The 26474-nt window shown below is 49.4% G+C and overlaps 1 protein-coding gene across 2 annotated transcripts in view; it reads left to right on the forward strand.

The window, feature by feature from the left end:
- EMP2 (epithelial membrane protein 2) overlaps positions 1–21386 on the forward strand; it is a 40713-nt gene extending 19327 nt beyond the window's left edge. The window contains exons 2-5 of one of the 2 annotated variants that reach the window (XM_066274895.1): positions 6452–6543; positions 8950–9040; positions 15546–15692; positions 17814–21386. In XM_066274895.1, the coding sequence (XP_066130992.1) occupies positions 6466–6543; positions 8950–9040; positions 15546–15692; positions 17814–18001 (504 nt within the window). In that variant the 5' untranslated portion in view covers positions 6452–6465 and the 3' untranslated portion in view covers positions 18002–21386. Of the gene's footprint in view, positions 1–6400; positions 6544–8949; positions 9041–15545; positions 15693–17813 lie in introns of both variants that reach the window. The other variant, XM_066274894.1, reaches the window with a different exon arrangement.
- The last annotated feature ends 5088 nt before the right edge of the window (positions 21387–26474 follow it).

Below are 26474 nucleotides of genomic sequence, written 5' to 3' on the forward strand. Positions count from 1 at the left end.
GTCTTGCTTGAAAGTCACAGAGACTTTCGGGAAATGATCACTGTGGAAAGATCTCCCCCATAGAGGTGGAAAGGGAAATTGGGGCGGGGCCAGGAGACGCTCCATCCTGGCCCCGCCCCGCTGTGGGACTGGAGCGTGGCATGGCCCCTCAGCTGCTGTCTCTGGACAATCAGAGCTTTGAGTTTTCCAAGGGCCTTGACAATTCTACATTTCTTGAACTGGGAAATGACAGCAAATAGCTTTCTGTGCGCTGGGCACAGCGGGGAACAGAGGGAAAGATAGATAATAGACAACTGAACAAATAAGATTCTTTGAGACAATGAAAGTTTCCCAGAGAAAATAAACCAGGGGACAGGGTGGGACAGATGATGCTGGGGTAGACATTGCAGGAGGGGGCAAGGGTGTTTTCCCCGGGTGATCAGGGACACCCCTCTGAGGAGGAGATGTCTGAGTTGAGACCCAATGTGAGAGGAGGCCAGCTAAGGGTGGCGGGGAGAGTGGGGTTCCGTGGACTGTCGCAGGGCACTGAGGCTGGGCCACTCTGACAGAGTGCTGTGGCCTGCAAGGACAAAGAGGGGACAAGAGGTCAGCATTCAGTGTGATACTTTTTTAAGGGAAAATAAGTTCCCGTGCCTGGCAAGGATAAATGTGATGCCACCCTGGGTTTGCTGGGCCAGTCTTCATCCAACACCCAGCCCAGGGGGTTGTCTGTTCTCCAGTCTCTCCAGAGAGCGCCTGCCGAGGCCCTGCCTGGAGTAAAACACGGTGTGTGTTGTGCGACGGAGACGGCACCGTTGGGAAGAGCCGTGGCGACGGCAGACGCTGGTCCATAATTGGCAGAATTATGCTTCTGGGGGCAATAAGGGATGATAATAAGTCAAGGATATGACATCAAGGCTTGTCCACCCATCCAGGCCATGTGTAAAAATTGGTCCAATACTTTCTACCCCCTGAAGACCCTCTGAAGATCAAGGCTGACACAACGCTAACAGCTCCCAGTATGATTGCAGTCAATCAAATTTTAATTTATTAAAAATTAAAAATATAATAAATGTTCAGCCTGATCAGGCAGTGGAGCAGGGGATAGAGCATTGGCTTGGGACACTGAGGACCCAGGTTCGAAACCCTGAGGTTGTTGGCTTGAGCGTGGGTTCATCTGCTTGAGCGTGGGGTCACCGGCTGAGTGTAGGATTGTAGACATGGCCCCATGGTTGCTGGCTTGAAGCTCAAGGTTGCTGGCTTGAGCAAGGGGTCACTGGCTTGGCTGGAGCCCCCTGGTCAAGGCACATTTGAGAAAGCAATCAATAAACAACTAAGGTGCTGCAACTATGAGTTGATGATTCTCATCTCTCTCCCTTCCTGTCTGTCTGTCCCTGTCCCTATCCCTTCCTCCCTCTCTCTCTCTCTCTCTCTCCATATATATATATATATATATATATATATATATATATATATATATATATATGTTTGTTCCTATCCTTTGACCCAGCACCTCCATTCTTAGGAATCTGTCCTTGAAGTGCAGGGATGTTTCACTGGCAATATGGTTTGGAGTAGCAGCAAGTCTGGAAATGACTGAAATGGGCATGGATAGGGAACCAGTTCAGTAGGTGGTGGCGTGGCTATACAATGGAACACCAGGCAGGCAGCCACTTCAAGAATGAGGTGGATGCATATGGAAAAGAATGATCTCTGGGTGATAGTATTAGGTGAGAAAGGCTAAGTTGACTTAGCTTAAACTGTGCCCAGGAGAGCCAGCTGTAGCTCTCAGCTCCACACACCTGTCCCCCACTAGCCCTGGGGCCCCTCCACTCAAAGGGAATTGGGCCTCTGGAGAAGCAGACACACCCACTCCCTAGTCTAGAGAGGAGGTCTGGGGAAGGGCCGAGAGCTGCACAGTGGCCTCTTGAAGGCTGAGCTCCACCAATGCAAAAAGTGAAACCTGGATGTCTCCTCCAATCAGGAGCAAAGCAGTGTGAAGGGTGAGGCACAGGGCCAGAAGTGTTACTCTGGTGCAGCGCCCTCCATAGGGAAATATGAGGAGTGGGGAGTAAGTGCTCCTACCTAACAGATATCTTTGGAAAGGGTCACAGGAAACTGGGAGGGGTGGTTACCTATAAGAAAGGAACAGGGAAACTTTCTTTGAGTTAGAGTTGCAGGAGTAAAGGGTCATTTCCAGTCCCCCTTAAAGATTCAGGGAATCTCCTCTACATATGAATAATTTCCTCCCAAGCTCTGGTGAGGTCACTAGACCTGAATTCCAGATGTCATCATGGCAGAGTACTTCTCTGTTCCCCAGTTTTCCTGGGTGCTCAACAGTGCAAAGCAATCTCTAGCCACCCCTGGCTGCCCCAAAGCCTTTCTCTTCGCCAGACCTAAGACCTTACTTGACCCCTTGGGAAGACTCCCCCCTCCCCGTGCAGGGGCTTATTTCTAATGTCTGGAATTCCGACTGAAATCCCTCTCAGGTTTTCAAACAGTGCTTCCCAGACATCAGGCCTTTGAGAACCACTTCCAGAATTTTTGTTAACATTGAAGACCCTCTGTCCTTTTATTTATATAATGTTTTTCTTAAGTGACTCACTCTTTGAAAATGTCATTAAATTTGTTTTAAGGAGATTTTATATCTCTATGATAAATGATATTTCTATAAAAAGAAAGAACCTTAAAATAAGCATAATATCAAAAGAACATTGTTAAATTTTAGCTACACACCAGGGCCTGCCCAAATTTCTATTTATTGCTGTTGTTTAAAAAAAAAAAGGCACATATTAGAGATAGACTAGCACCAAACTGGGTCTTTCCTCCTTGGTGAACTCAGAAAAGTTGGAATGAGGAATTTCTCCCTAGGGGGTTCAATGTTACTTGATGTCGTAGTGATACTTTATCCAAAGTCATGCCTTGTCGTGGGAATTTCATGCTTTGGGGAAGACTGAGTTAAAGCCTTTCCTTCCTTTTCTAGAAAGTCTTAACGATGTGTCCGTAGGCATTTGTGTCATGGGAGCCGAATAGTATGTGAAACCATTAGCACCCTGAAGTTTATGGCCCTGCTTGATGAGGCTGGCATTTTGGCATTGCAGCTGATATTAAAATAATATCATGCCTGACCTGTGGTGGCGCAGTGGATAAAGCGTCGACCTGGAAGTGCTGAGGTCACCGGTTCAAAACCCTGGGCTTGCCTGGTCAAGGCACATATGGGAGTTGATGCTTCCTGCTCCTCCCCCCTTCTCTTTCTCTCTCCTTTCTAAAATGAATAAAAAATTAAAAAAAAAATAATATCAGCGTGGTACACGAACTCTTTTGTTTTCTTTCTTTCTTTTTTTGCAAGGGTCAGAAACTCATCTCTGTGGAGGCAGCGTATGATGGCAGCAGAGAATGACGCAGGCCTAAACAAAGGGGGATTTGTCCTTTTAAAAAGAATTGGAAGAATCTCTGAGCTGGTTCACTGGGTTCTTCCAAATGACAATGCACAGAATCACAGCTGGGACCGCCCAGGCTGAGCTCGGCAGCCAACAGCTCCTGGCTTACTGTTAATGAGCGCTGGGTTCCGAGGAGTGGCCTTGGGCAGGGAATCACGGGGTGAGAGTGAGCGGAGTGAGAGTGAGCGTGGTCAGAGGGGAGAGCTGAGAGGGCAAGGCTGGAGGGTTTTGTGCAGGGCCGCGCTGTAGCTGGGGGAGTTGGTATCAGGAAAAGACTTTTTTTAATGATTCTATTTCAGAAATATCAGCGGATGCTCAAAAACTTTTGGGGTGACAGATCAGAGCTCCCCAATGTCTAAAGTATCTCTCTACACATACTACAATACGGGGGGGGGGACCTTGGAAACATTGTTCTAAGTGAAAGAAGGCAGACACAGAGGACAATACTGTATCGTTTCTTTTCAATGAAATATCCAGAATAAGCAGATCCATAGACAGGAAGTAGATTAGTGGTTGCCAGGGGATAAGTGGAGAAGGGAGTGACTAATCACTGGGCACAGGCTTTCCTTCTGCAGAGATGAAATGTTTTGGAACTACCACTTCTTTTTTTTTTTAATGTTTATTTTTATTGATTTGAGAGACAGGAAGGGAGAGAGAGAAAGAAGACAGGAGCAATCTGTTCCTGTATGTGCCCTGATTGGGGATCAAACTGGCAACCTCTGTGCTTCGGGGTGATGCTCTAACCAACCGAGCTATATGACCAGGGCGTGTCTGGGAACTAGACAGTGATGCTGGATGTACAACGATGTGACTGTACTAACTGTCACTAATGGTAAACTTTATATTATATACATTTTCCCTCAATTAAAAAAAATACCCCCCCCACAGACACAAATTGCTTTTTAATTAGAAAGGAGAAACATACAATGGATAGATCTGGTGGGATGTTAGCCACTTAATCCAAGTTAGCATCACCCATAGCGAGGAGACTGACCTCTTGTGTGTCCTGGTGGGATGCGCTGAGAAGGAGACGTTGCTGATGTAGTATTCTTGCCAAAGGAGCATTTCCGGAACCCAATCATTAGGAAGCATCAGACACAACTGAGGAATATTCTGCAAAATAAAAGGTCAATACTCTTACAAAATATCAATGTCATGAAAGGCCAGGAAGTGCTGAGGAACCACTCTAGATTAAAGGAGACTAAAGAGACGTGACAAGAAAATGCATCATCTTGGATTTGTTTTGGGTCAAAAAAGGAAATAGCTAAGACCATTGTTGGGATAATTGGGGAAATTTGAGTACGGATTATGGATGAGATAATAATGATATTGTATTATGTGAAATTTCTTAATCATAGTCATCAAACTGTGGTTATGTAAGAGAATCATTCTTATTTTTCAGAGATATATACCAAAATAGTTAGACATGAAGAAATATGATATAGGCAACTTATTCTGATGGTTCAGAAAGTGTGTGTGTGTGTGTGTGCGTGTGTGTGTGTTTGGAGGAAAAGAGACTTAAAAAACAAAACTAATCCACTTAAAACTGGTGCTAAAATATGTCATTATAAATACTGAAAACTTGGTCTGATTATTTAGACTGCATTTTTATAAGTGAAACTAAAAATTTTCTGTTCTATAAAACATTAGTAATAGCAACTCGTCACAGAAGGTTGGAATGAAAGAAGAAGGTCCCAGGCATTGATTTCAGGGATTGGTAGTGTTCACTTTTCCAACTAGATTGGTTGATGTCACATCGTGACATTTGTCACATCGTGTTACTTGATGAAGAGGATGGTCATGTTTGCAAAAATGTTCAAAAACTTCAATGTTTTCAAGGGTCACTTTTAATCCTTTGATATACAGATCATTCTTTTAAATGCTTCCCCCATATCATCCATATTTACCCCTTTCTTCTGTTATCACTGTTAAGTCCAGCCCAGACAAGTCCTTGTATATTAATGGCACCAGTGCCTTCTGAGCAGTTCTCCAGTGTCACTTTCATCAACTTGGTACCACCCTGGTTCTCTTGCAAGATTTCCGATTTCACTTCACAGTTGCTTCCTGTTGTAGATGATTCAGACCGTCCGGCCATAGTAAAAAAAATTTTACTCTGAGATCGCAGTGGTTTAACATCCAAAGGCTTATCTCTCAATCAGTTTCTGTCCGAAGTGTGAGGCTTCAAACGTGTTGTGGCTGCACATTGTAGTTACTTCATCAATGGAGGGAGCGTGGTAAACTCACTCTTGCTTCTCAACCTGGAAATGCTTCAGACCTGAAGTGAGACCCATCAGTATTGCTTACAGCCCATTGGTCAGATCAGTCACAAGATAACTGCAACCTAACTGCAAGGGTGTCTGGGAAATTCAGTCTTCCCATGCCGAGAGGGAGGAAAATTAAATGGCAGCTGTCTGCCACATACTGTATTTGCATTTTGTGTTCAGATGTTATTCAAATGAGAATAGATATTGAAGAGGATTAATTAAGTGCGGATTAATTTTTATAAATGGTCAGAGATCACTGGGAGATATTTTCACGTCATGATCACTTTTACTTTGTTATGCAGCAGGGACTGTGATAATAATACTACTCAGCCAGAGGGGGAGCTTCCTCTGGTGCCTGGAAATTCCGGGGCATTGCCTAGGGGGTGGGAGATCCCAACAGCGTTTCAGTGCACATACAAGCTCCTCCTTTTTGCCCCAGTGCCCCTGGCAGGCCGAACAGGTGCAGAAGAGGAGCGATTATGCTTTTCCGAATTAGGGATTCTAATTGGTCCTCACCCCAAATTCTCCGCAAGGCGTAGTTGGTGCCTGGATGCAACCAGGCACAGCTTTGAAAGGAGTGAGACTTTGTCTGAGGAAGTCGCAGGCAAGGAGAGGTGGGAAGCACTGCTTTTGATTTTCTGAAACCCCATGAACTGTGGCGTGTTTTTCATTTTAATTTTGTCATTGACAAATTTGAATTTCTCACACTGTCTTTAGCACGTCTCTCTCTCTCTCTCTCTGGGCTCTCAACGTGACCCCTCGCCCTAGTGTGCCCTGTGACAATGTTGGTGCTTCTGGCTTTCATCATCATCTTCCACATCACCTCCGCGGCCTTGCTTTTCATCGCCACCATCGACAATGTAAGTTCCCCTTCCTTCTGACTGTCCCAGAACGCCTGGGTCCTAGTCAATAGCGGGAGTAAGGACTCCTCCAGCGTGATTATAGTTTGGGGTTGTCCTGCCGACCAAGGGATGCCCATCTCTTCAGCCTGGGCCTGAGCACTGTGGCTTCAGTGTTGGGGTTTGGAGTACCCACATTTAGGGGGACAGGGACCTTGGTCCTCTCATCCCTGATTCCCCCACAGAGCCTGGCATAATGCCCTAGTTGTAGGAAGCGCTTTGAGGACTCAGCTTAAATTTAGCCCAGCTGAGGTCAGTGACTCAACCTTGGCAGTGTTGTCATTTGGGGCTGGATCATTCTTTGTTTGGGGGCCATTCTGTCCACTGTAGGAGGATTAGCCACATCCTTGGTCTCTACCCACTAGATGCCAGCAGCCCTCCCACCCCTATTTGTGACAAGCAGAAATGTCTTCAGATATTGCCACATGTTCTGTGGAGGCCAAGATTCTTCTTGATTAAGGACCACTGCCTTAGATCCCCCAGGTGACCCATCCAAGTAAACCCTGACCCTCCTGCTTTAATGTCTCCATACTGACAGGATCTCTGGTTGCTGGTCCACCTGGCCATCCCTCCCCAGCGGAGTCCATGCTTGGAACCTTCCTGACTCTGCCCATGCTCCCATGAAAAATTTAACTCTTTTTCCTTTAGTATCCAGCTCTCAGCCATATGGCAGGAATGCATTTGGTAAATAACCTATTGGCAGCAATTAATTTCCCTCAGCCTGAAAGGAAGTTCGTTCTTTCTTTTTTCTTTCTTTCTTTCTTTCTTTCTTTCTTTCTTTCTTTCTTTCTTTCTTTCTTTCTTTCTCTCTCTCTCTCTCTCTCTCTCTTTCTTTCTTTCTTTCTTTTTCTTTCTCCCTCCCTCCTTCCCTCCCTTCCTTTCTCTCTCTCTCTCTCTCTCTCTCTTTCTTTCTTTCTTTTTTTTAACCAAAGGTCCTCTTTCTAAAGGCCTGGCTTCAACCCTGATAATTTCAGACTGCAGAGACATTTAGAGTCAGAAATACTGCCCGAAAAGCTAAAAAAAAAAAAAAAAAAAAAAAAGAACTTTACAAGTGGCCATCAGCTCTGCCTCCATATAAGATTTCTGTTAATTAATTATCATAACAGTAATAACATAGACTATCATACTACCTGTTACTTAGAGAGTGTTTGCTTTGTCCAGGTGCTGGGCTGGACCTTTTATGTTGATCCTCACCCCAAGTTTATGAGATAGGTCCTTTCCTAGAACTGTTTTATGATGAGGGAACTGGGCCTCAGGGTAGTTAGGGCACCTGCTGGAGTTTACACCGCAGTAAGTGGCAGCGCGGGGGTTTGAACCATTCCAGATCTCCTGGCTTTAGATCCTGCGAGAGCAGATGAGTGCAGCGATCAGGTTTAGGTTCCTGCAGATTCTCGAAGCACTGCCATGAGTAGGTAGGGCAGGGGTCACATTGATGCCAGGGGTTGTAGTACCTGCACCATGCCATTACCCAAAGGGCCCATGGTGAGTGAAGTAAATGGTATCGAGTGCTCTTTTAGGATCTCCTTTTTCTATTTCTCGCATCTGGTCCTTTGGGGTTCTGAAATGGCCGCAGGCATAGAGAACAGAATAGACAGACATTAGGGGCAGAAAAGCCATCAACCACAGCACTGCTTGATCTTATGGGACACTCCTGCAAATTTATATTACTGTGGCCTCACTGGGAAGACACAGATGGGCATTCCTGCCAACCAGTGAGTCACAGGGTATTCATGAGCTAGGACTTGTGCTTGGCACTGTGGCGGGGCACGTAGTGGGAGCTCAGTGAATGCCAGTTGACTGGATGAATGGGTGGGGAAGGGTCCTGTCTTTGGCGAGATGGAGAACAGAAGGACAGCCTTTGGGGGGGGGCGGGGGGAGGCGTGGAAACAGCAGAAGCACAGAGAGAAATGAGATCATTTTGACTGGAGGCAGAAGAATCTTGTCTGATCATTTCATTCATAACAGGCCCCCCCCAATTTTATCCTTTTTTCCACCACCACCCCTGCCTCGGCCATCACCCCTCAGCCATCACCCCTGTAGCTCCTGTGGAATTTACCACTGTCTGTTCATTACTTCCAATTGAGCCTCATCTCCTCTCCTCCGCCCAGTGAGGGCCTGGACCATCTCTTACTTTACTCAGACCGGCTTTGTGGACATCACCTGGGTGCTCGTTAGACATGTCAAATCTCTGGCTCCACTACAGACCTCCTCAGTCAGACCTGTGTTTTACTTACGTCCCCAGGTGGTTCACACGCACACTGCAGATTGAGAAGCACTGGTCCCAAGGATTCATTGTCACCTAATTAGGAGACAGTGTTTTCATAATTAACAATTAGTCTTTCCCTGTGTTTCCATTTTGTGTTACAGGCCTGGTGGGTAGAAGGAGAATTTTTTGCAGATCTCTGGAGTGTCTGCAGCAATACCACAAATTGTACAGCAATCACTGACAACTATGCCTGTGAGTATGACACTGATTAAGAAGCATTGAGGATAAAGAATGCTCAGGAGAAAGGCTTCCCTGTTCTCTGCCTCCTCACCAGTCCTTCACCCGGCATACTGGGAGGGGCTGCAGCAGGGACAGAGGCTGGGGGGGTGAAGGCTGTAGCACGGACAGAGGCTGGGGGGGACAGGCTGCAGCAGGGACAGAGGCTGTGGGGGTGTAGGCTGCAGCACAGACAGAGGCTGGGGGGGTGCAGGCTACAGCAGGGACAGGCTGTGGGGGTGCAGGCTCCAGCACGGACAGAGGCTGTGGGGTGCAGGCTGCAGCAGGGACAGAGGTTGGGGGGTGCAGGCTGCAGGAGGGACAGGCTGGAGGGTACAGGCTGCAGCAGGGACAGAGGCTGTGGGGGTGCAGGCTGCAGCAGGGACAGAGGCTGTGGGGGTGCAGGCTGCAGCAGGGATAGAGGCTGTGGGGGTGCAGGCTGCAGCAGGGACAGAGGCTGTGGGGGTGCAGGTTGCAGGAGGGACAGGCTGGGGGGTGCAGGCTGCAGCAGGGACAGAGGCTGGGGGGGTGCAGGCTGCAGCAGGGACAGGCTGGGGGTGCAGGCTGCAGTACGGACAGAGGCTGGGGGGTGTAGGCTGCAGCAGGGACAGAGGCTGGGGGTGCAGGCTGCAGCACGGACAGAGGCTGGGGGGTGCAGGCTGCAGCAGGGACAGGCTGGGGGGTGCAGGCTGCAGCAGGGACAGGCTGTGGGGGTGCAGGCTGCAGCACGGACAGAGGCAGGGGGGTGCAGGCTGCAGCAGGGACAGAGGCTGGGGGGTGCAGGCTGCAGCAGGGACAGAGGCTGGGGGGTGCAGGCTGCAGCAGGGACAGAAGCTGTGGGGGTGCAGGCTGCAGCAGGGACAGAGGCTGTGGGGGTGCAGGCTGCAGGAGAGACAGGCTGTGGGGGTGCAGGCTGCAGCAGGGACAGAGGCTGGGGGTGCAGGCTGCAGCAGGGACAGAGGCTGGGGGGTGCAGGCTGCAGCAGGGACAGAGGCTGGGGGGTGCAGGCTATAGCAGGGACAGAGGCAGGGGGCTGCAGGCTGCAGCAGGGACAGAGGCTGGGGGGTGCAGGCTGCAGCAGGGACAGAGGCTGGGGGGTGCTGGCTGCAGCAGGGACAGAGGCTGTGGGGGTGCAGGTTGCAGGAGGGACAGGCTGGGGGGTGCAGGCTGCAGCAGGGACAGAGGCTGGGGGGGGTGCAGGCTGCAGCAGGGACAGGCTGGGGGTGCAGGCTGCAGTACGGACAGAGGCTGGGGGGTGTAGGCTGCAGCAGGGACAGAGGCTGGGGGTGCAGGCTGCAGCACGGACAGAGGCTGGGGGGTGCAGGCTGCAGCAGGGACAGAGGCTGGGGGTGCAGGCTGCAGCAGGGACAGGCTGTGGGGGTGCAGGCTGCAGCACGGACAGAGGCAGGGGGGTGCAGGCTGCAGCAGGGACAGAGGCTGGGGGGTGCAGGCTGCAGCAGGGACAGAGGCTGGGGGGTGCAGGCTGCAGCAGGGACAGAAGCTGTGGGGGTGCAGGCTGCAGCAGGGACAGAGGCTGTGGGGGTGCAGGCTGCAGGAGGGACAGGCTGTGGGGGTGCAGGCTGCAGCAGGGACAGAGGCTGGGGGTGCAGGCTGCAGCAGGGACAGAGGCTGGGGGGTGCAGGCTGCAGCAGGGACAGAGGCTGGGGGGTGCAGGCTATAGCAGGGACAGAGGCAGGGGGCTGCAGGCTGCAGCAGGGACAGAGGCTGGGGGGTGCAGGCTGCAGCAGGGACAGAGGCTGGGGGGTGCTGGCTGCAGCAGGGACAGAGGCTGTGGGGGTGCAGGTTGCAGGAGGGACAGGCTGGGGGGTGCAGGCTGCAGCAGGGACAGAGGCTGGGGGGGTGCAGGCTGCAGCAGGGACAGGCTGGGGGTGCAGGCTGCAGTACGGACAGAGGCTGGGGGGTGTAGGCTGCAGCAGGGACAGAGGCTGGGGGGTGCAGGCTGCAGCAGGGACAGAGGCTGGGGGGTGCAGGCTGCAGCAGGGACAGGCTGTGGGGGTGCAGGCTGCAGCACGGACAGAGGCAGGGGGGTGCAGGCTGCAGCAGGGACAGAGGCTGGGGGGTGCAGGCTGCAGCAGGGACAGAGGCTGGGGGGTGCAGGCTGCAGCAGGGACAGAAGCTGTGGGGGTGCAGGCTGCAGCAGGGACAGAGGCTGTGGGGGTGCAGGCTGCAGGAGGGACAGGCTGTGGGGGTGCAGGCTGCAGCAGGGACAGAGGCTGGGGGTGCAGGCTGCAGCAGGGACAGAGGCTGGGGGGTGCAGGCTGCAGCAGGGACAGAGGCTGGGGGGTGCAGGCTATAGCAGGGACAGAGGCAGGGGGCTGCAGGCTGCAGCAGGGACAGAGGCTGGGGGGTGCAGGCTGCAGCAGGGACAGAGGCTGGGGGGTGCTGGCTGCAGCAGGGACAGAGGCTAGGGGGTACAGGCTGTAGCAGGGACAGAGGCTGGGGGGTACAGGCTATAGCAGGGACAGAGGCTGGAGGGGGCACAAACCCCACTTACATTGGGCCCATTCTTCTGTTTCTTGACCAAGCAGAGCTTCCCTATCTCACACTTTCTCAGCCTCAGCCCTCATCTAGAATCTTCTCCCCTCCTCATTTTTCCAAGGCTTCCCTCTACATTGGTTCAGAGATTGTATTTGATATATGTGTCACTTCCTTGCCTCTCAGTAGCCTTCTGTGTCAGCACCTGAAGACCTGGCTCCTTTATGAGCTGTGTGACCTTACCTCGGGGCAGGTCATTGACATCCTCAGCTGTAAGTGGAGGTGAATAGCAGGGCACCTGCCCTGCCCTCCTCCGTACGTGAGCCGAAGTCCACGAAAGGGCTTTGGATGTACAGAAATTCCCACTTACAAACATGCCAGCTACTCTCCCCTCTGGAGAGGATGGTTCTGTTTTCTGTTGTGAACTGATAGAAAAGGCACTTTGGGTCTTGGTGCCTGATTAAACAGTGGACGCCTAGCTGGATTTGAAATCTCATATAACACCATAAATAATTGAGTTTAAGTATGTCCTGAATATTAACATGGGGCCTACTTACACTAAAAAAATTATTTGTTGTTTATCTGATATTCAGATTTAACAGGCATCCTATTCTTTGTGTTTATTTTGGCTTGTTTGCCAACTCTGGCTATCCTATTTAGGGCACAAGGGACCCTGACACTGGCTTCTAAGGTCTCACCATCCCATTAATAACAATATCAACGTTCATAATACAAGCAGCAAAAATACTTCCTGAAGGGATCATCTGCTGCAGGCTTACTGCGAGGCGCAGGGCTAAGCCCTCAACATGGTTGATCTCCTAGTCCTCTCTGGCAGGGACCACGGGCCCGTTTTAAGATGGGGAAGCTGAGGCACAGAGCAGAAGCCCAAGGTGACACATCCAGGACTAAGTGATGGGGCCAGGACTCCAATGTAGATGTGACTCTGACGCCTGTGCCCTAAACCACATCGTGTGATCTCTGCCACCCCCTTCCTTGGACTGTTTACCGGCCGCGGAAACCCTTGCCCCCCGGAAACAACCGTTTCCCCCTGTGCTCTGCGAGCCCCAGCCGTCACCAGTGTGTGTGGTCGGCTGGGAGAGATGGCCATGCCCCGTGGCAGTGTCTCTGAGCCCCCATGGCCTGCGTCCCGTAGCCTCTACATGGAATTACTTAACCCCTGTTACTTTTCCTTAAAATAACTGGGGTTGGCGAACTACCAGCTAAATTCAGTCCAATGAACTAAGAATGGTTTTCACATTTTAAAAAAGAGTTGTGAAAACAAAACAAAAATACCCAAAAAGCAAAACAAAGAAGAAAATGCGCAAGGCATTATAAGACCACAAAGCCTAGAGTATTTATTTACTGTGTGGCTTTTACAGAAAAAACATGCTGACCCCAACTTTAAAGTAGTTCGCTTTTTGCTTGCGTCCATCTGTTTTAAAAGGATCTTGATGTTACTACATAAATGGTAATCTGGTATCACTTGCCATACAAGAAGGAAAGTTTATTTAAAATGAACGCTACATTGAAAATCAAATGGTATTAAAACCTCACCAGATGCTCCTGCCACTTGAAGGTCCTAAGGCTTTTTCTGGATCTTTCCTTGTTAAAAACAAAACAATCATTAAACCCCGATATTAGCAGGTGTTCTAAAAGTGCTTAGGTGCCAAGTGTGAGAACGTCCCCTTGAGGTGCGTAGACACATTTAAACAAGAGCCAAGTGAGCATCCCTCTCATGAGGTGAGTTTTGTTGGTCGGTGCGCTGATTGGACGCCACCTATACTAAGCTTTTCAGCCACCAGCGGTACATTCTGCACCTGCCCCTCAACTTTGAGAAACCCTGTTCTAAAAACATGTGTCCTTTTTTCCTAAAGCCAATGTCTTAATACGTCTGGGCTGCTATAACAGAACACCATAGACTGAGTGGCTTAAACAACAGACATTTGTTTCTATGTCACAAGGCATGGGCAGATCTGGTGTCCGGTGGGAACAGATACTCCGCCTGGTTTGCAGACTGTCTGGTTCTCGTGTCCTCACATGGCAGAGCAGAATGAAGAAACAAGCTAGTGTATCTTTTCTTATAAGGGCACTAATCCCATTCCTGAGGGCTCCACCCTCATGGCCTGTTTACTCCCCAAAGGTCCCACCTCCTAATACCATCGCACTAGTGGTCACGAAGTCAACATGAATTACTTTGGGGGTATAATCAGTCCCCAGCAGCCATCTTTTCCATATTTGGCCTGTCACCTGGGGTGCTTGCTGCATGTGGGGGAAATGCAGGTTCCTGGTGCCCACCGCAGGGCGACAGTATCGGAATCACGGGGCGAGAGGCCCAGGAATCTGTTGTTTTAATAAACCCCCAGGTGGTTCCTGGAATTGGGTGAATTTAGGAAGCACTGCGCAAAGCCAGAGGGTCCATCCTGGCCCTGCGTTGAACTTGACGCCCCCTGTCATGCCCAATCCCGAGACCACCGGAGACTCTGATTTATTTCATCTCGGTGTAGCCTGCCGGATGTTTTTATAACGGAGCTATAATTTACAAGCAAAAAAGTGCAGGCTTCTTAAGGTCTCAGTTCAAAGAGTTGTGACGATTATGTATACACCCATGTAACCACCATCCAAGGCAAGAGAGAGAACATTCCAGCACTCCAGAAAGTTCCCTCGGGCCCCTGTCAACTCGGTTCCCACCACCCCCTGCCCTGAGGGCGACCACTTCTGACTTCTGTCACTGAAGTTCCCTTTCCCCTGCTCTTGGACTTCATAGATGTGATCATGGGATGTGTGTAGTGGAAGTGGGGGGAGGGGCTACATGCTCTCTCCTGGTGATCCTGATGTGCAGCCAGAATGCACTGAGGGACATTGCTGTAAACATTTCATTAAGTACTTAAAACTGTGCTTTCCCACTAGATTGCAAAAAGAAAAAAAAAAGGAAGGTATTCCTTAGATTTTCCTTTGCAGCTTTGGGCGCTGTTCCTTCACCCATCACCTGTGTCCTAGTGATAACATCCAGCCTTTTGGGGGCACCCCCTAAAGTCCTTCCATGGGTGAGTCTAACCCACTTTCTCATCCTGCTGAGGCGGGAGCTATTGCTACTCCCATTTCACAGATGAGAAAACTGAAGCTCGTGCGGTGGCTCCAGTCCCTGCACTCGACCCCTCTGGACACCCGTGGTGCAGGGTTCCAGCTGTGTCCTTCCCTGTGCTCCGTCCTTCCCCGAGACTGGCTCCTTTCTCTGCTCTAACTGCCCTGTACCAAACAAGCCCCGACCTCACGCCCCACTCTCTGAGGCCAATCTGGAAAAACCTTACTTTCCTTTACCTAAGTAGTGAGCACGAGATTCACACTCTTCAATGTCCTTTCAGTGGTCACCCCGTTCCCGTGAGCCTCAAGGCCCCGGGAATCCCTCCAGTCTTGACCTGTCCCATCCTGACCTCTTGAACCAGAATCTGCCAGGTTGGACCTGAGAATTTATACTTAAAAATACACCCCCCATCTGCCTGACCTGTGGTAGCACAGTGGATAGAACATCAACTTGAAACACTGAGGTCGTGGGTTTGAAACCCCAGGCTTGCCCGGTCAAGGCACGTACAACAAGCAATCAATGAACAACTAAAGTGAAGCAACTATGAGTTGATACTTCCCATTCCCCCACCCCTCTCTCTGTAAAAATCCGTAAATAAAATCTTAAACCTATTGAAGCGCCAAGCATTTGGGAGCAGTGACCCACCCAGGAGGAGTGCAGAGCAGGTGGTTCTTGCTCCATTTTCCAGATAAGGACACAGGATCGTTGGGCCAAGTGCACAAATGGGCACTAGAGGGAGGGGGCGTGGGGAGACACCTTGGCTGCCCTGTGCTCCTGCTGTGCAGATGTCCACCTTGCACCCTGCTGCACTTCTGTCTCGTCACCCCCACTCCGGACTTGTCACTGTCACTACATCCCGGGGGCCTGTAGTCCTCAGTCACGTGCTGTTGTCCCCCCTCACAGATTACACCACGATGCAGGCGGTCCAGGCCACCATGATTCTGTCCACCATTCTCTGCTGCATTGCCTTTCTGGTCTTCTTGCTCCAGCTCTTCCGCCTCAAGCAGGGAGAGAGATTTGTTCTGACCTCCATCATCCAGCTCATGGCATGTGAGTAAAACGACAGGCTCCCTGGAACGAGCACCCCCTTCCCAGCCACCCCCCGGGAGAGGCCAGGAGGGGTGTGGCAGGTCAGGACTTGGGAAGGAGACAATGGCTGCCATGCTAGGGTGCCACCGTGGGACATTTTGTATAATATTTTGGAGTTTGGATTTGGTTAGGGGGTCAGGGAAGGAGTCCTTCCTGAACTAGCATCTGTAGGGAGAGTCTCAATTGTTGTCTAGATTGTGCTCTGTGGGTACAGAAGGAAGGAACAGTGTGTCAGGCAGAGGGAACAGCATGACCGAAGCCCTGTGATAGAAGAGATGAGATCTGGCCAGCGGGGTTGGAGTGTAGAGATGTGAGGGGGGTGGGTTATGGGGGTGGCTGTGTCAGAGAGACAGCTGGGGCTGGTCTTCATGGGGTGTGTTGTAAGCCTTCTAAGATTTTGGGGTCTTTGTCCCAAGCTAGTGGGAAGACATCAACAGGTTTTTTGGGGGGGCTGGTTTGTGTCAGAAGTGCCTACTTTGGGCCAGGCCTTTGAGGGCCTCTGGAGATACCTGTACAAACAAGACTCAGCCTCGATCCGGGAGGAACTTATAGAAAAAAGGTGTCTCAGAGCATTTTTTTTCTACTTACGCATTTTAGCAAGAAATCAGATAAAGAAACCTTATGCCACACACGGTCGTTTGTTGTTGTTTCTCAGTAGAGAAGTAAGGCTTTCTGATGACAGAAACTAGGAGCCGCTTCCACTGTGCTTTCCAATCTGGAGGTCATGGGCAGCTGGACAAGGATGAGAAATCGGTGCTTCGGGCAGCCACCCACTGCTCGGTTCTAACGACCGCCTCCTTCCAGCCAGCGTCCGCCTCCCAGGCTCCGTTCCCTCCAGTGTGAGGTCAAGTTCAGGCACGTCACCGGTGCCCTGGCGTGACCAGGTCATCCTGGTTTGCTTGGGACTGTCTCGGTTTTAAAACAGAGACCTACATCCTAGGAAACCCCTCAGTCCTGGGCAAAGAAGAGGATGGTTGGTCCCGTACAGCATTCTCTAGGGGTGCGGTATCTGACCACCCAGGGCGCTGCCCCTACAGGGTGCGGACAACAAGGAAAAGCACTTGAGGTACAGAAGTACTTGGTCCCTGAACCCCAAGTCCATGAGGATCCCTCTGGGGGATCTGTCTCAAGTTCAGACCTCAAAGCCCTGTCTTTGAGCTCTTGAATCAGAATCTGCCTGGCTAGATCCTGGGGATTTATGTTGTTCCCATGCAAGAGCCCAGCACTTGGGAGCAGCGGCCCAGACCCAGTGAGGGCAACAGAAGTAATACGACTTGCCCAAGGGCATGGGAGAGGGGGCGTCTGCTCTGCCTCTTTCTTTACATTCTCTGTATCTCCCAGTAAGAGGCATGGGCACCCCGCTACTCACTTAACACGTAGAGAGGGGACTTGAGGGTGGCCGAGTTTATTTTGTGTCGTTGAAGTTTATTTTATGTCATTACCTCCATTTGTCTTTAAGGCCGTTAGTCGAAACTGATTCCGTTGATAAAAACAGAGGAAAATCCCCCTGATTTTGATACAAGAGTTGCACCCTCCCTTTCCTGTTCACAACCACTCCTCTGGCCATTTTCTGGTCTGAAAACCTGCCCCTTCCCCTTCGGCCTGAAGCCCGCCATGGGCAGACACCGTATTGGCCAGGGATGTTCAGGTGTGAGCAGCGGAGATGCTCTGCGCTCTGCCTGGGGAAGAGAGACAGGGTGAGAGGCAGCTCGCAGATATCGGAGGAAAAGCTGGAAACCACGTCTGGGAGAGAGGATCCCGGTGGCAGAAACCGAGGGGCAGTCGCTTCAGGGGAGATGCTGGCAGAATCAGTGTAAATCAGAAGGTAGGGTGACTTTGCTTCAGATTCAGGTCTCCGGGAGCAACGGTCTGAGCAAAAGAAATGGTCAGATATAGAATGGGAAGCGAAACGGTGACGGGGAGGCGATGATCCTCTGCCGCAAGGTGTTAGTTAGAATCTTTCCAACAGACTAAAAAAACACTATGATAGTAAAAGCTTGAGCTGGTCTCTGGCAGTCCCCTCAGGTGCCTGGGGGATTCTGCGGTCCATGATGTAATGGTGTCTTCACTTTCTCCTGACAGGCTTGTGTGTCATGATCGCGGCTTCCATTTACACGGACCGGCGCGAGGACATCCACAAGGAAAACTCGTGGTTGTATCAGGGGGTCTCAGGTGGCACATACGGCTACTCCTTCATCCTGGCCTGGGTGGCCTTCGCGTTCACCTTCCTCAGCGGCCTCATGTACCTGATACTGAGGAAACGCAAATAGATAAAAACCCAGAGCTCGGCTGCCTCTGCCGCTGCACAGAATCCACATTCAGATTACCATTTTGTATATAATCATTTTTGTGTGTGTGGTTTTTCCAGCAAATGTATTGTTTCCTTTAAAAGCCAAAAAAAAAAAAAAAAAAAAAAAAAAAAAAAAAAAAAAGAAGAAGAAGAAGAAGAAGAAGAAAGAAAAAAAAAAGAAAGAGAAGAGTTTTTGCATTCTTGAGATCAGAGACTAGACTACGAAGGCTGGAATTCAGAACTTCTGCCCGTCCAAAAGTCTCAAGACAGAGCCAAAAATCTCGCAGTGCTCCAATCCAGAATGTTCAGCAGGATGTTTCTTAACCAGGGGGATGTGATGTGATGATGAGAGACCAACAAAGCTGGGTCTGGGGGGACATCTTCCCCTAGGTTTGGGCCACGCCATGTCCTCTCACGTCAGCTTCCCCTCCTGAATCTCTCGGTGTTCGTGGTGGAAGGTGGGGCGAGGGGGGGGGAGGCAGGTGAGGGAGGAGACATCCTCAGGTGTTCAGCTCAGTTCCATGTGAGAGACAGGTATGGCCCCTGGTGTTCTGCCTGTATCCAGACCAGAGCTCTCAGCTGTTTGCAGTGGGCCAGGTCCAGAAAGAGCCACCCTACTTTGCAGTGTCACCTGCTTTCCTTAGGGAAGTGGGGGTCAGATATAGGCTCAGCGTGGGGCAAAGAATCTCAACTGGTGGTCCCTGGCACACCTTATAAAATGCCCCCACTATTAGGTCCCCCCAACCCTGACACACAGACACCCCTAGATCTACAAAACCAGAGTCTTCAGGGATGAGGCCCTGGAGCCCGCATTTCTAACAAGCTCTTCTGTGGTACCTACGTGCCTTAAAATTGGAGACTGCAGGGCCAGGAAGCAGAGCGGCCTCACAGATGTTCAAGAGCTCATCGTGTCAAGCCGGGGAGGTGGGTCTAGACCCCACTGTGGGCCAACACCCTGGCCTTCATCAGCTCTTGATCCTGCACTGTCTCCTCCACAGCCTTCATCTGGACCACCCAAACTCCAGCCCAGGCCACGCATCCCAATAGTCAGCCACCTTGGGGTGGGGGACACAGCCTCCTTATGACCCTAAGTCTTCCTGCCCTGCCTTCTGAGCTGGCTGGCCTCTACTGACCCCCTTTCTAGAGCTGCAGACGACTCATTACCATCCATCCATCCATCAGCTTAAATTATGGAATGCTTGCATGTGCCAGGCTCGGGAGACCACGTCGAGACAGTCTTTCTCCTGGCTTCTTGTCCAGGGGAGATGGATGAAAAAACCAATTAGGAAGACTCATTAAGAACTATGATGAAGGCTGAAAAGGCCACCAAGGACTGGAAAGCGAGGTGGTGGGGTGGGAGGGAACCTGCTACGTGCCTGCCTATCTGTAACCGCTCCCAGAGGCATGCAGATCAGGCTACATGTCGCTCACTCCGCCCCCCGTGCAGATGGCATTTCCTGGGCAGCGTCTTCTAGCCCATCGTCTCGCCCACCCAGAGAACATCTACTTCCAAGGAGCACCCTGGGGCCACTGAAGCAGTGACAGGAGCCCAGATTGCCACGATTCTCAGACTTCAGTGGGCACAAGCGCCACTCGTGTGCCTTGCCAGGGTCTGGGTGAGTGAGCGCTCCAGCCATTTCCCAGACTATCCTGAGAGAGACGGCTTTGGGGAGATGGTCGTTAGGTGTAAAAGCCCCGTGAGGTGTGTAGCAATACCACGGCCCATCGAAGAAGCTCTTTGCGCCTCTGTCTTTTCCTCTGGTGTTTGAGCACGCTGCTGGGGAGGTGCGCCTGGGCCAGGGTGCGCCCTGTCTGCCACATCATGACGCTGGTGCCACTTAAATGCTTTCTGCGCTTGACCTGCTGAGTGGCACGGTGGTTTGCCATCAGCCCCGTTCAGTGGAGCTGGGGAGATGTCTGTTTTGAGTAGTTTTAGGGCCACTGTGGACTCCTCTACAGGGTGGGATTGGATTTTTCTGTCCATCCATTCATTCATTTACCATTTGTACATTTTCAACAGAGTACTTCATGCTTACTGTGTTTCAGACGCTGTGTAAGCCTCTGAAAACACCAGGGTGAGCACCTCCAGACATCCTCCCTGAGACAGGACACCCTCCCCACGGAAAGGTCACCAGCACAGTGTAGGGTGACATCTGGCCAGGGGCAGGATAGATTGCCACCTCCGGGAAAACTCATTAGGCATGTGGTGGTGAGGGGCATGGATCACACACTGGGGGTTTGCAGAATGCCACCTGAGCTTCTGGAGGAAGGTGGGTCTAAAGTGCTCCCAGCTCTCTACCCAGGTGGCTTTTCTATAATTTCCCGGTGTCCACCATGGAAAACAAACAACCCGCAAAAGCGGAAATCTGCTAAGCCTAATCCCCAAGCAACGCATGAATTTCTTTCCCCAAAACTTTAGCGGTGCGTGAGAATCTGAAATGACCCCATGGATTTTCCTGGCTGGTTGCCACTACTGTACCCACAGCCATCCTGATGCCAAGGTTTTGTGAAATGGGAGTGCTGCCTCCCCCCTACGTTGGGGAGATGGGAGAGAAATGATGGCGTGAGGGAGAAGATGCCCCAATTTCTTACCTGTCGGTAGAATCGGCCCTCACTCCATGGTTATTATCAGTTATTCAAGAACAGCAACAACAAAATTAAGTGAGACGCCCAAGAAGCAAAGAAATAATTAGGACCAAATATATATTGCTGGTAACAACTGTAGTTTGTGTATGTTAGGACACTTTTATACAGTACTGTAAGTCACTGAGGCGCTATGGATGGAGACAGACTAACTTGTTTTTGTTATTTGCATTAAATTACTTTGGGTCTTTGTTCAAACGAGTTTGGGAAATTGATTTGTTGCTCTTGCGTGAATGTATATATTTATGCCTGAATACGGGAAACTTGGAGACTTCGCCCCACTTCCCCATACCCTGCTACAGGCTATTTGCCTGTGTGCACCCCTAATCAACAGGCTCAGGTCCTGGGATGCTCTGTATTAACCAGTGACGAGGACACCTGGACCTGTAAGCCTGTCTGTAAACACTAAACACAGTAGGTTAGATAGAAGCTATAGCATTGTTTAAAACCTGCCCGGGTGGGGAATTACTAAACTTGCTAATAGTTGAAAGGCTATTTACATACAATACAGCAGGTTGGACAGTTTTGCTTATCGGGGGAGCAGTGGTGATGAGGAAACGCTAGGGGAAAAGTCTAGAAGTTAAGTTTGAATCTTGGTTTGTGGACAAATGTGATTTTAGGGCAGTTAGATACTTTCTACTTAATGTGCCTTTACAATAGTAGGTTTTCTATGTTTTGTATAATCTGAAACTATACGTGAAAAATAAAAGTTTAAAACCAAATTGCCCAGAGCGACAGACTCTCATGTTCCCAACGTCTGAGTTAAAATGCGATTTTGAGTGGCAGGGGGAGTCTTCTGATTTCTCATCAAGATGAAAATGTGTTTTTTACAGTGAGTAGTTGATGTCTGACAGCTCGTCATAGGACAGTCTCCCACTCCCTTTGCCTCTGTAGGGGGGCTAGCTTCCTGGATGGACGGCCAGCAGCTACACAGAGCCCTGTGCTTCCAAAGGGCCCCGTGCTTGGTTAATGACCTGCTAACACCACATTAAAACTTTTTTAAAACACATTTTAATTTTTTTAATTACTAATTTTAGAGAGAGGGAGAAACATCAATTTGTTGTTTCACGCTATTTATGCATTCATTGGTTGATTCTTGAATGTACCCTGACCAGGGATGGAACCCACAACCTTGGTGTATCCGGATGGTGCTCCAACCAACTGAACTATCTGGTCAGGGCGCCATCTTACAACTCTTAATGATATTTTAACAAACAGCCCATCTTCTTCTTCTTTGCAATGGTCCTCGCAACTTATGCAGCCAATTCCTATTCTTTTTCTTTTTCTCACAGTTTACATTCAATATTATATTAGTGTCAGATGTACAACATAGTGATTCCAGGGGTCCCCAAACTTTTTACACAAGGGGCCAGTTCACTGTCCCTCAGACCATTGGAGGGTCACCACATACAGTGCTCCTTTCACTGACCACCAATGAAAGAGGTGCCCCTTCCGGAAGTGCGGCGGGGGAGGGGCTGGATAAATGGCTCCAGGGGGCCGCATGCGGCCCGCGGGCCAAGCCGTGGTTTGGGGACGCCTGGATTAGACAATCATATACTTTACAAAGTGTTCCCCCTGATACTTTCTAGTCAGTCCTGTTCTGTAGTTTGTACTTAATGAAGACTTCTGCTTTAAAAGGTTGGGTGATGATGAAAATAAGACTGTCGGCATAGTACAGTCCACTGAAAAAAAGAAAAATTCGGCCAGGAAAAAAGAGGTAGAGAGACCTATTGGTTTTTATTTAAGGAATACCAAAAGTAGTAAAGGCTATCCAGGGGACCCACATTTCTTTGTCCCCACAAAGGGGTTGCAGACTAAAACTTCGAGAGGCCACTGTCCATATCCTTTGTTTCGGGGTTTTTGTTATCTGTCCATGTGGCAGGTGGGCGGTGGTCACTGCAGACTACTCAGTCTTCTACTTCCTCCATTTGGGAAATTATCTTTTTCATCCACTAAACATTTGTGGCCTAGCATGCTTTAGCCTGGAGTATGAAATTCTTACCTCTGGTTTAAAACATGCCTTGCCCATCCTTGCAAATCTCCAAATCCTTGGACTCTCCATCTATTTAAATTGTAGGCTTCGGGGAGAAAGAATCTCAGTAAAAGCTATCTTTTCTTCCATTTTGCCATTAGGTGGACCGTGCTTGACTTTTTCTTGTAGGAATTCACTGAAGGCTCTAAGAAGATAACCGTGACAACATTCTGATGTGTTTCTACAACTTTTTCTGCTACCATGACATCCGCAGGTACATGGTTGGTATAATGTAGGTAGAAATATAAATCAGGGTTAAACTATGGCTCATGGGTCAAATCAGCACACCATCTGATTTTATAAAGTTTTATTGGCACACAGCCATACCCACTAATTTATATGTTTTTCCTGGCCACTTTCAAAAGGCAGAAGTAAGCAGTTGCAAAATAAACCATATGGACCACTAAGCTTAAAATGTTTACTGTCTGGCCCTCTACAGAAAAGGTGTGTCAATCCTTGATGTACACCAAATGTTTTTCAACAACAATGCAAGGGCCACTGCCCACCAGCCTGGACCGGTGGGCCCTCACTGCCCTCTGCTCTGCCACCTCCACTTGGCCAATTCCACATTAGGGTGACTGTTGCTTGTAGCACTTAAATTTAGGAACAGAGTTCTTAGTTGCAAGCAACAGAGACTGCAGCTGATTTAGACAGGAAAGGAATTTATTAGAAGGAAATCAGGTACCGTACAGGCTTGGACATAAAGACAGCCAAACACCTCGATTGTCAGACTGTTTCACAGAACAGTTTGGCACGGAGACAACCACCACAAGATGGTACCGCATGCACCAGGAACTTGATTTTACACAGCCAAGATGTCTGACAAAGATCATCTGTGCTATCCCTACTTCTTTTTTGGATTCGGAGCCTGAATGGGTCACATGACCATGCCCTCGCTGCAAGGGAGGCTGGAAAATGATGACTAAGCGTTATTTGTTTCTGTGGTGGGTGGTACGTTTCACAACTCACTAAGACTCATGAGGAAGGGAATTCCCCAGCCAAGGAAGATGTTCAGACACTGGGAAGCAGAACAGGATGGTGCATGCCTGTTAATCCCATCAGAAGCTGACTCCTTGTTTACCCACAGCTAAGCTAGTGTGTCCCAAACTTTATTTATATCCCACCTATCTGCTCTTGGCTTTAGGTGTGAACAGCTTGCACTATTATTTACTAAACATTTTTCTTTAAATCAATTTTTTAAATATAAATATATTTATTCAAAAGGAAATTATAAAGTAAGTTGAAAAATCAGCATCAGGATGGCATAGATAAATGTGGTACTTGAATCCTCCCACGACCACATCAAAATTACAACTAAACTACAGAACAACCATCATTCAGAACCACCTGAAATCTAGCTGAACACTTACAACTAAGGTTATAAAGAAGCCACATTGAGACTGATAGGAGGGCCAGAGATGTGGAATGGGCTATTCCCACGCCCATGTGGGGCAGATAAAAATTGGGAGAAATATCTCAGATAAAGAGATCCCCCACCTTGAGGAGCAAGGGGGTCTCCACACCAACCCCCCCAGCCCAGGGGTCCAGTACCAGGAAGAGAAGTCCCCATAACTTCTGGCTGTAGAAACCAGTGGGCATTGTGGCTGAGGGAGACAGGGCTGCTGGAGTCCCGGGTGTTCCTCTCAAGGGGTCCACCCAGACTTAGTTGGACTCACCCTGAGTTCCAGCAGTGTGTCCCCGGGACATACGAAGAGGAAGAATTGTCTGGCATTGAGGTGAGTGCTGGAGGGCTGCTTTTTCCCAGACAGCCGTGCTGACAGAGGCCAGTGCTCCTTTGCCGAGCCCTCCCTGCAGAGCCAGCAGGCAGGCCTGTAGCCGAGTCTCCATCAAACCGGCTAACACTGTTCTCCCTGCCCTGGTGATTCCCTGAGACCTGGCCCCACCTAGCTGTGGGCTCAGCCCAAGCCATTGTCAGTGGTTTTCCCATACAGACAGCATCTCTTGTCTCATGCTTTGGAGTTTCCTAAAATCTCTCAAACAAGCTGCATTTGGCTCCATGTGCCAAGTACATCTCACTAAGTGTCCCCAGGCCAGGCACTAGCAGCAACCGGCCTTGGTTCACAGCCTGGCCTCTCCTGGGCACCTCCAAGCCCAGCACAAGAAGCAGTTATCTGCAGGTTACTCTGTAGCTCATGCTTGCTACAGAGTTTGGGACACACTAGTTTAGTGCAGGGCATAGGTGGCAACTGACCTGGGAGGCCCCAGAGCCAGCACACCTGGTGGACAGCTTCAGACCATGTCAGAGCACTCACTCAACCTCCTCCACAAGTGACACTCTCAAGGGGCAGACTCAGCAGGCACCAGAGCCCTCCTGAAGTAAGTACTGCTCCATGGGGTGGGCCTCTGCACAGCTGATCCTCCAGGGTGGTTATAGCCAGTGCTCAAAGCCAGTCAACCTGGGGTTAAATCTTTCCCATTGAGGTGCCAACGGCAATAATGACTCAACAACAACAGGAAGGTCTACATAGCCCACATGGAAGGTGAACCTGGAGAGACCAGCTCAGGTGCAGGTGATTGGCAGGGGGGCTGTGCCACTGGACCTGACAGTATACCTATTACATAAGGGCCACTGTCCCAAGCCCAGGAGACATATCTGCCTACTGTATAAAAACAAACACAGGGAGGCAGCCAAAATGAAGAGACAAAGAAATGTGTCTTAAGTGAAAGAACAGAACAAAACTCCAGAAAAAGAACTAAACAAAATGGAGACAAGCAATTTACCAGACGCAGAATTCAAAACACTGGTTATAAGGATGCTCAATGAACTTAGGGAAAGAACAGATGAGCTCGATGAAAACTTCAACAAAGAGATAGGAAACATAAAGAAATAACTAGAAATCATAAAAAAGAACCAGTCAGAAATGAAGAATACACTACTTTTCCCTGAAAAGAATTACAGGGAATCAATAATGGAGTAGATAAAGCAGAGGATCAAATCAGAGATTTGACAGATAAGGAAGCAGAAAACACCCAATCAGAACAGGAAAAAGAGAATCCAAAAAAATGAGGATAGTATAAGGACCTTCTGGGATAACTTCAAGTGTACCAACATTCATATCATGGGGGTGCCAGAAGGTAGAGAGAGAAAGCAAGGAATTGAAAACCTTTGTGAAAAAATAATGACAGAAAATGTCCCTAACCTGGTAAAGGAAACAGACATACAAGTCCAGGAAGTGCAGAGAGTCCCAAACAAGATGAACCCCAAGACACATCTTAATTAAAATGCCAAAGGTTAAAGACAAAGAATCTTAAAAGCAGCAAGAGAAAAGCAGTTAGTTACCTACAAGGGAGCTCCCATAAGACTGTCAGCTGATTTCTCAACAGAAACTTTGCAGGCCAGAAGTGATTGTCAAGAAATATAGAAAACAACAACCACCATGGACCTGGGTTGTTCAGTGGATAAATCATTGCCCCAGTTTGCTGAGGGAATGGGTTCAATCCCCAGATAGGACATATACAAGAAAGCAACCAGTGAGTGCACAACAAGAAATGGAACAACAAATTAGAACAAATCGATGCTTCTTCTTCTCTCTCCCTCCCCCTCTCTCCCTCTCTGTCTCTCAAATTAATGGATTTTTTTTTAAAGTAGCAATCTATAACCAAGATTACTCTACCCAGCAAAGCTATCATTTAGAATCAGAGGACATATAAAGAGCTTCCCAGACAAGAAAAAGCTAAATGAGTTCACACCATCCAACCAGTATTACAAGAAATGTTAAAGAATCTCCTTTAAGAAGAAGAAGGAGAAACATATATA

Source organism: Saccopteryx bilineata, chromosome 4 (genome assembly GCF_036850765.1).
Source record: "Saccopteryx bilineata isolate mSacBil1 chromosome 4, mSacBil1_pri_phased_curated, whole genome shotgun sequence".
Lineage (NCBI taxonomy): Eukaryota > Metazoa > Chordata > Mammalia > Chiroptera > Emballonuridae > Saccopteryx > Saccopteryx bilineata.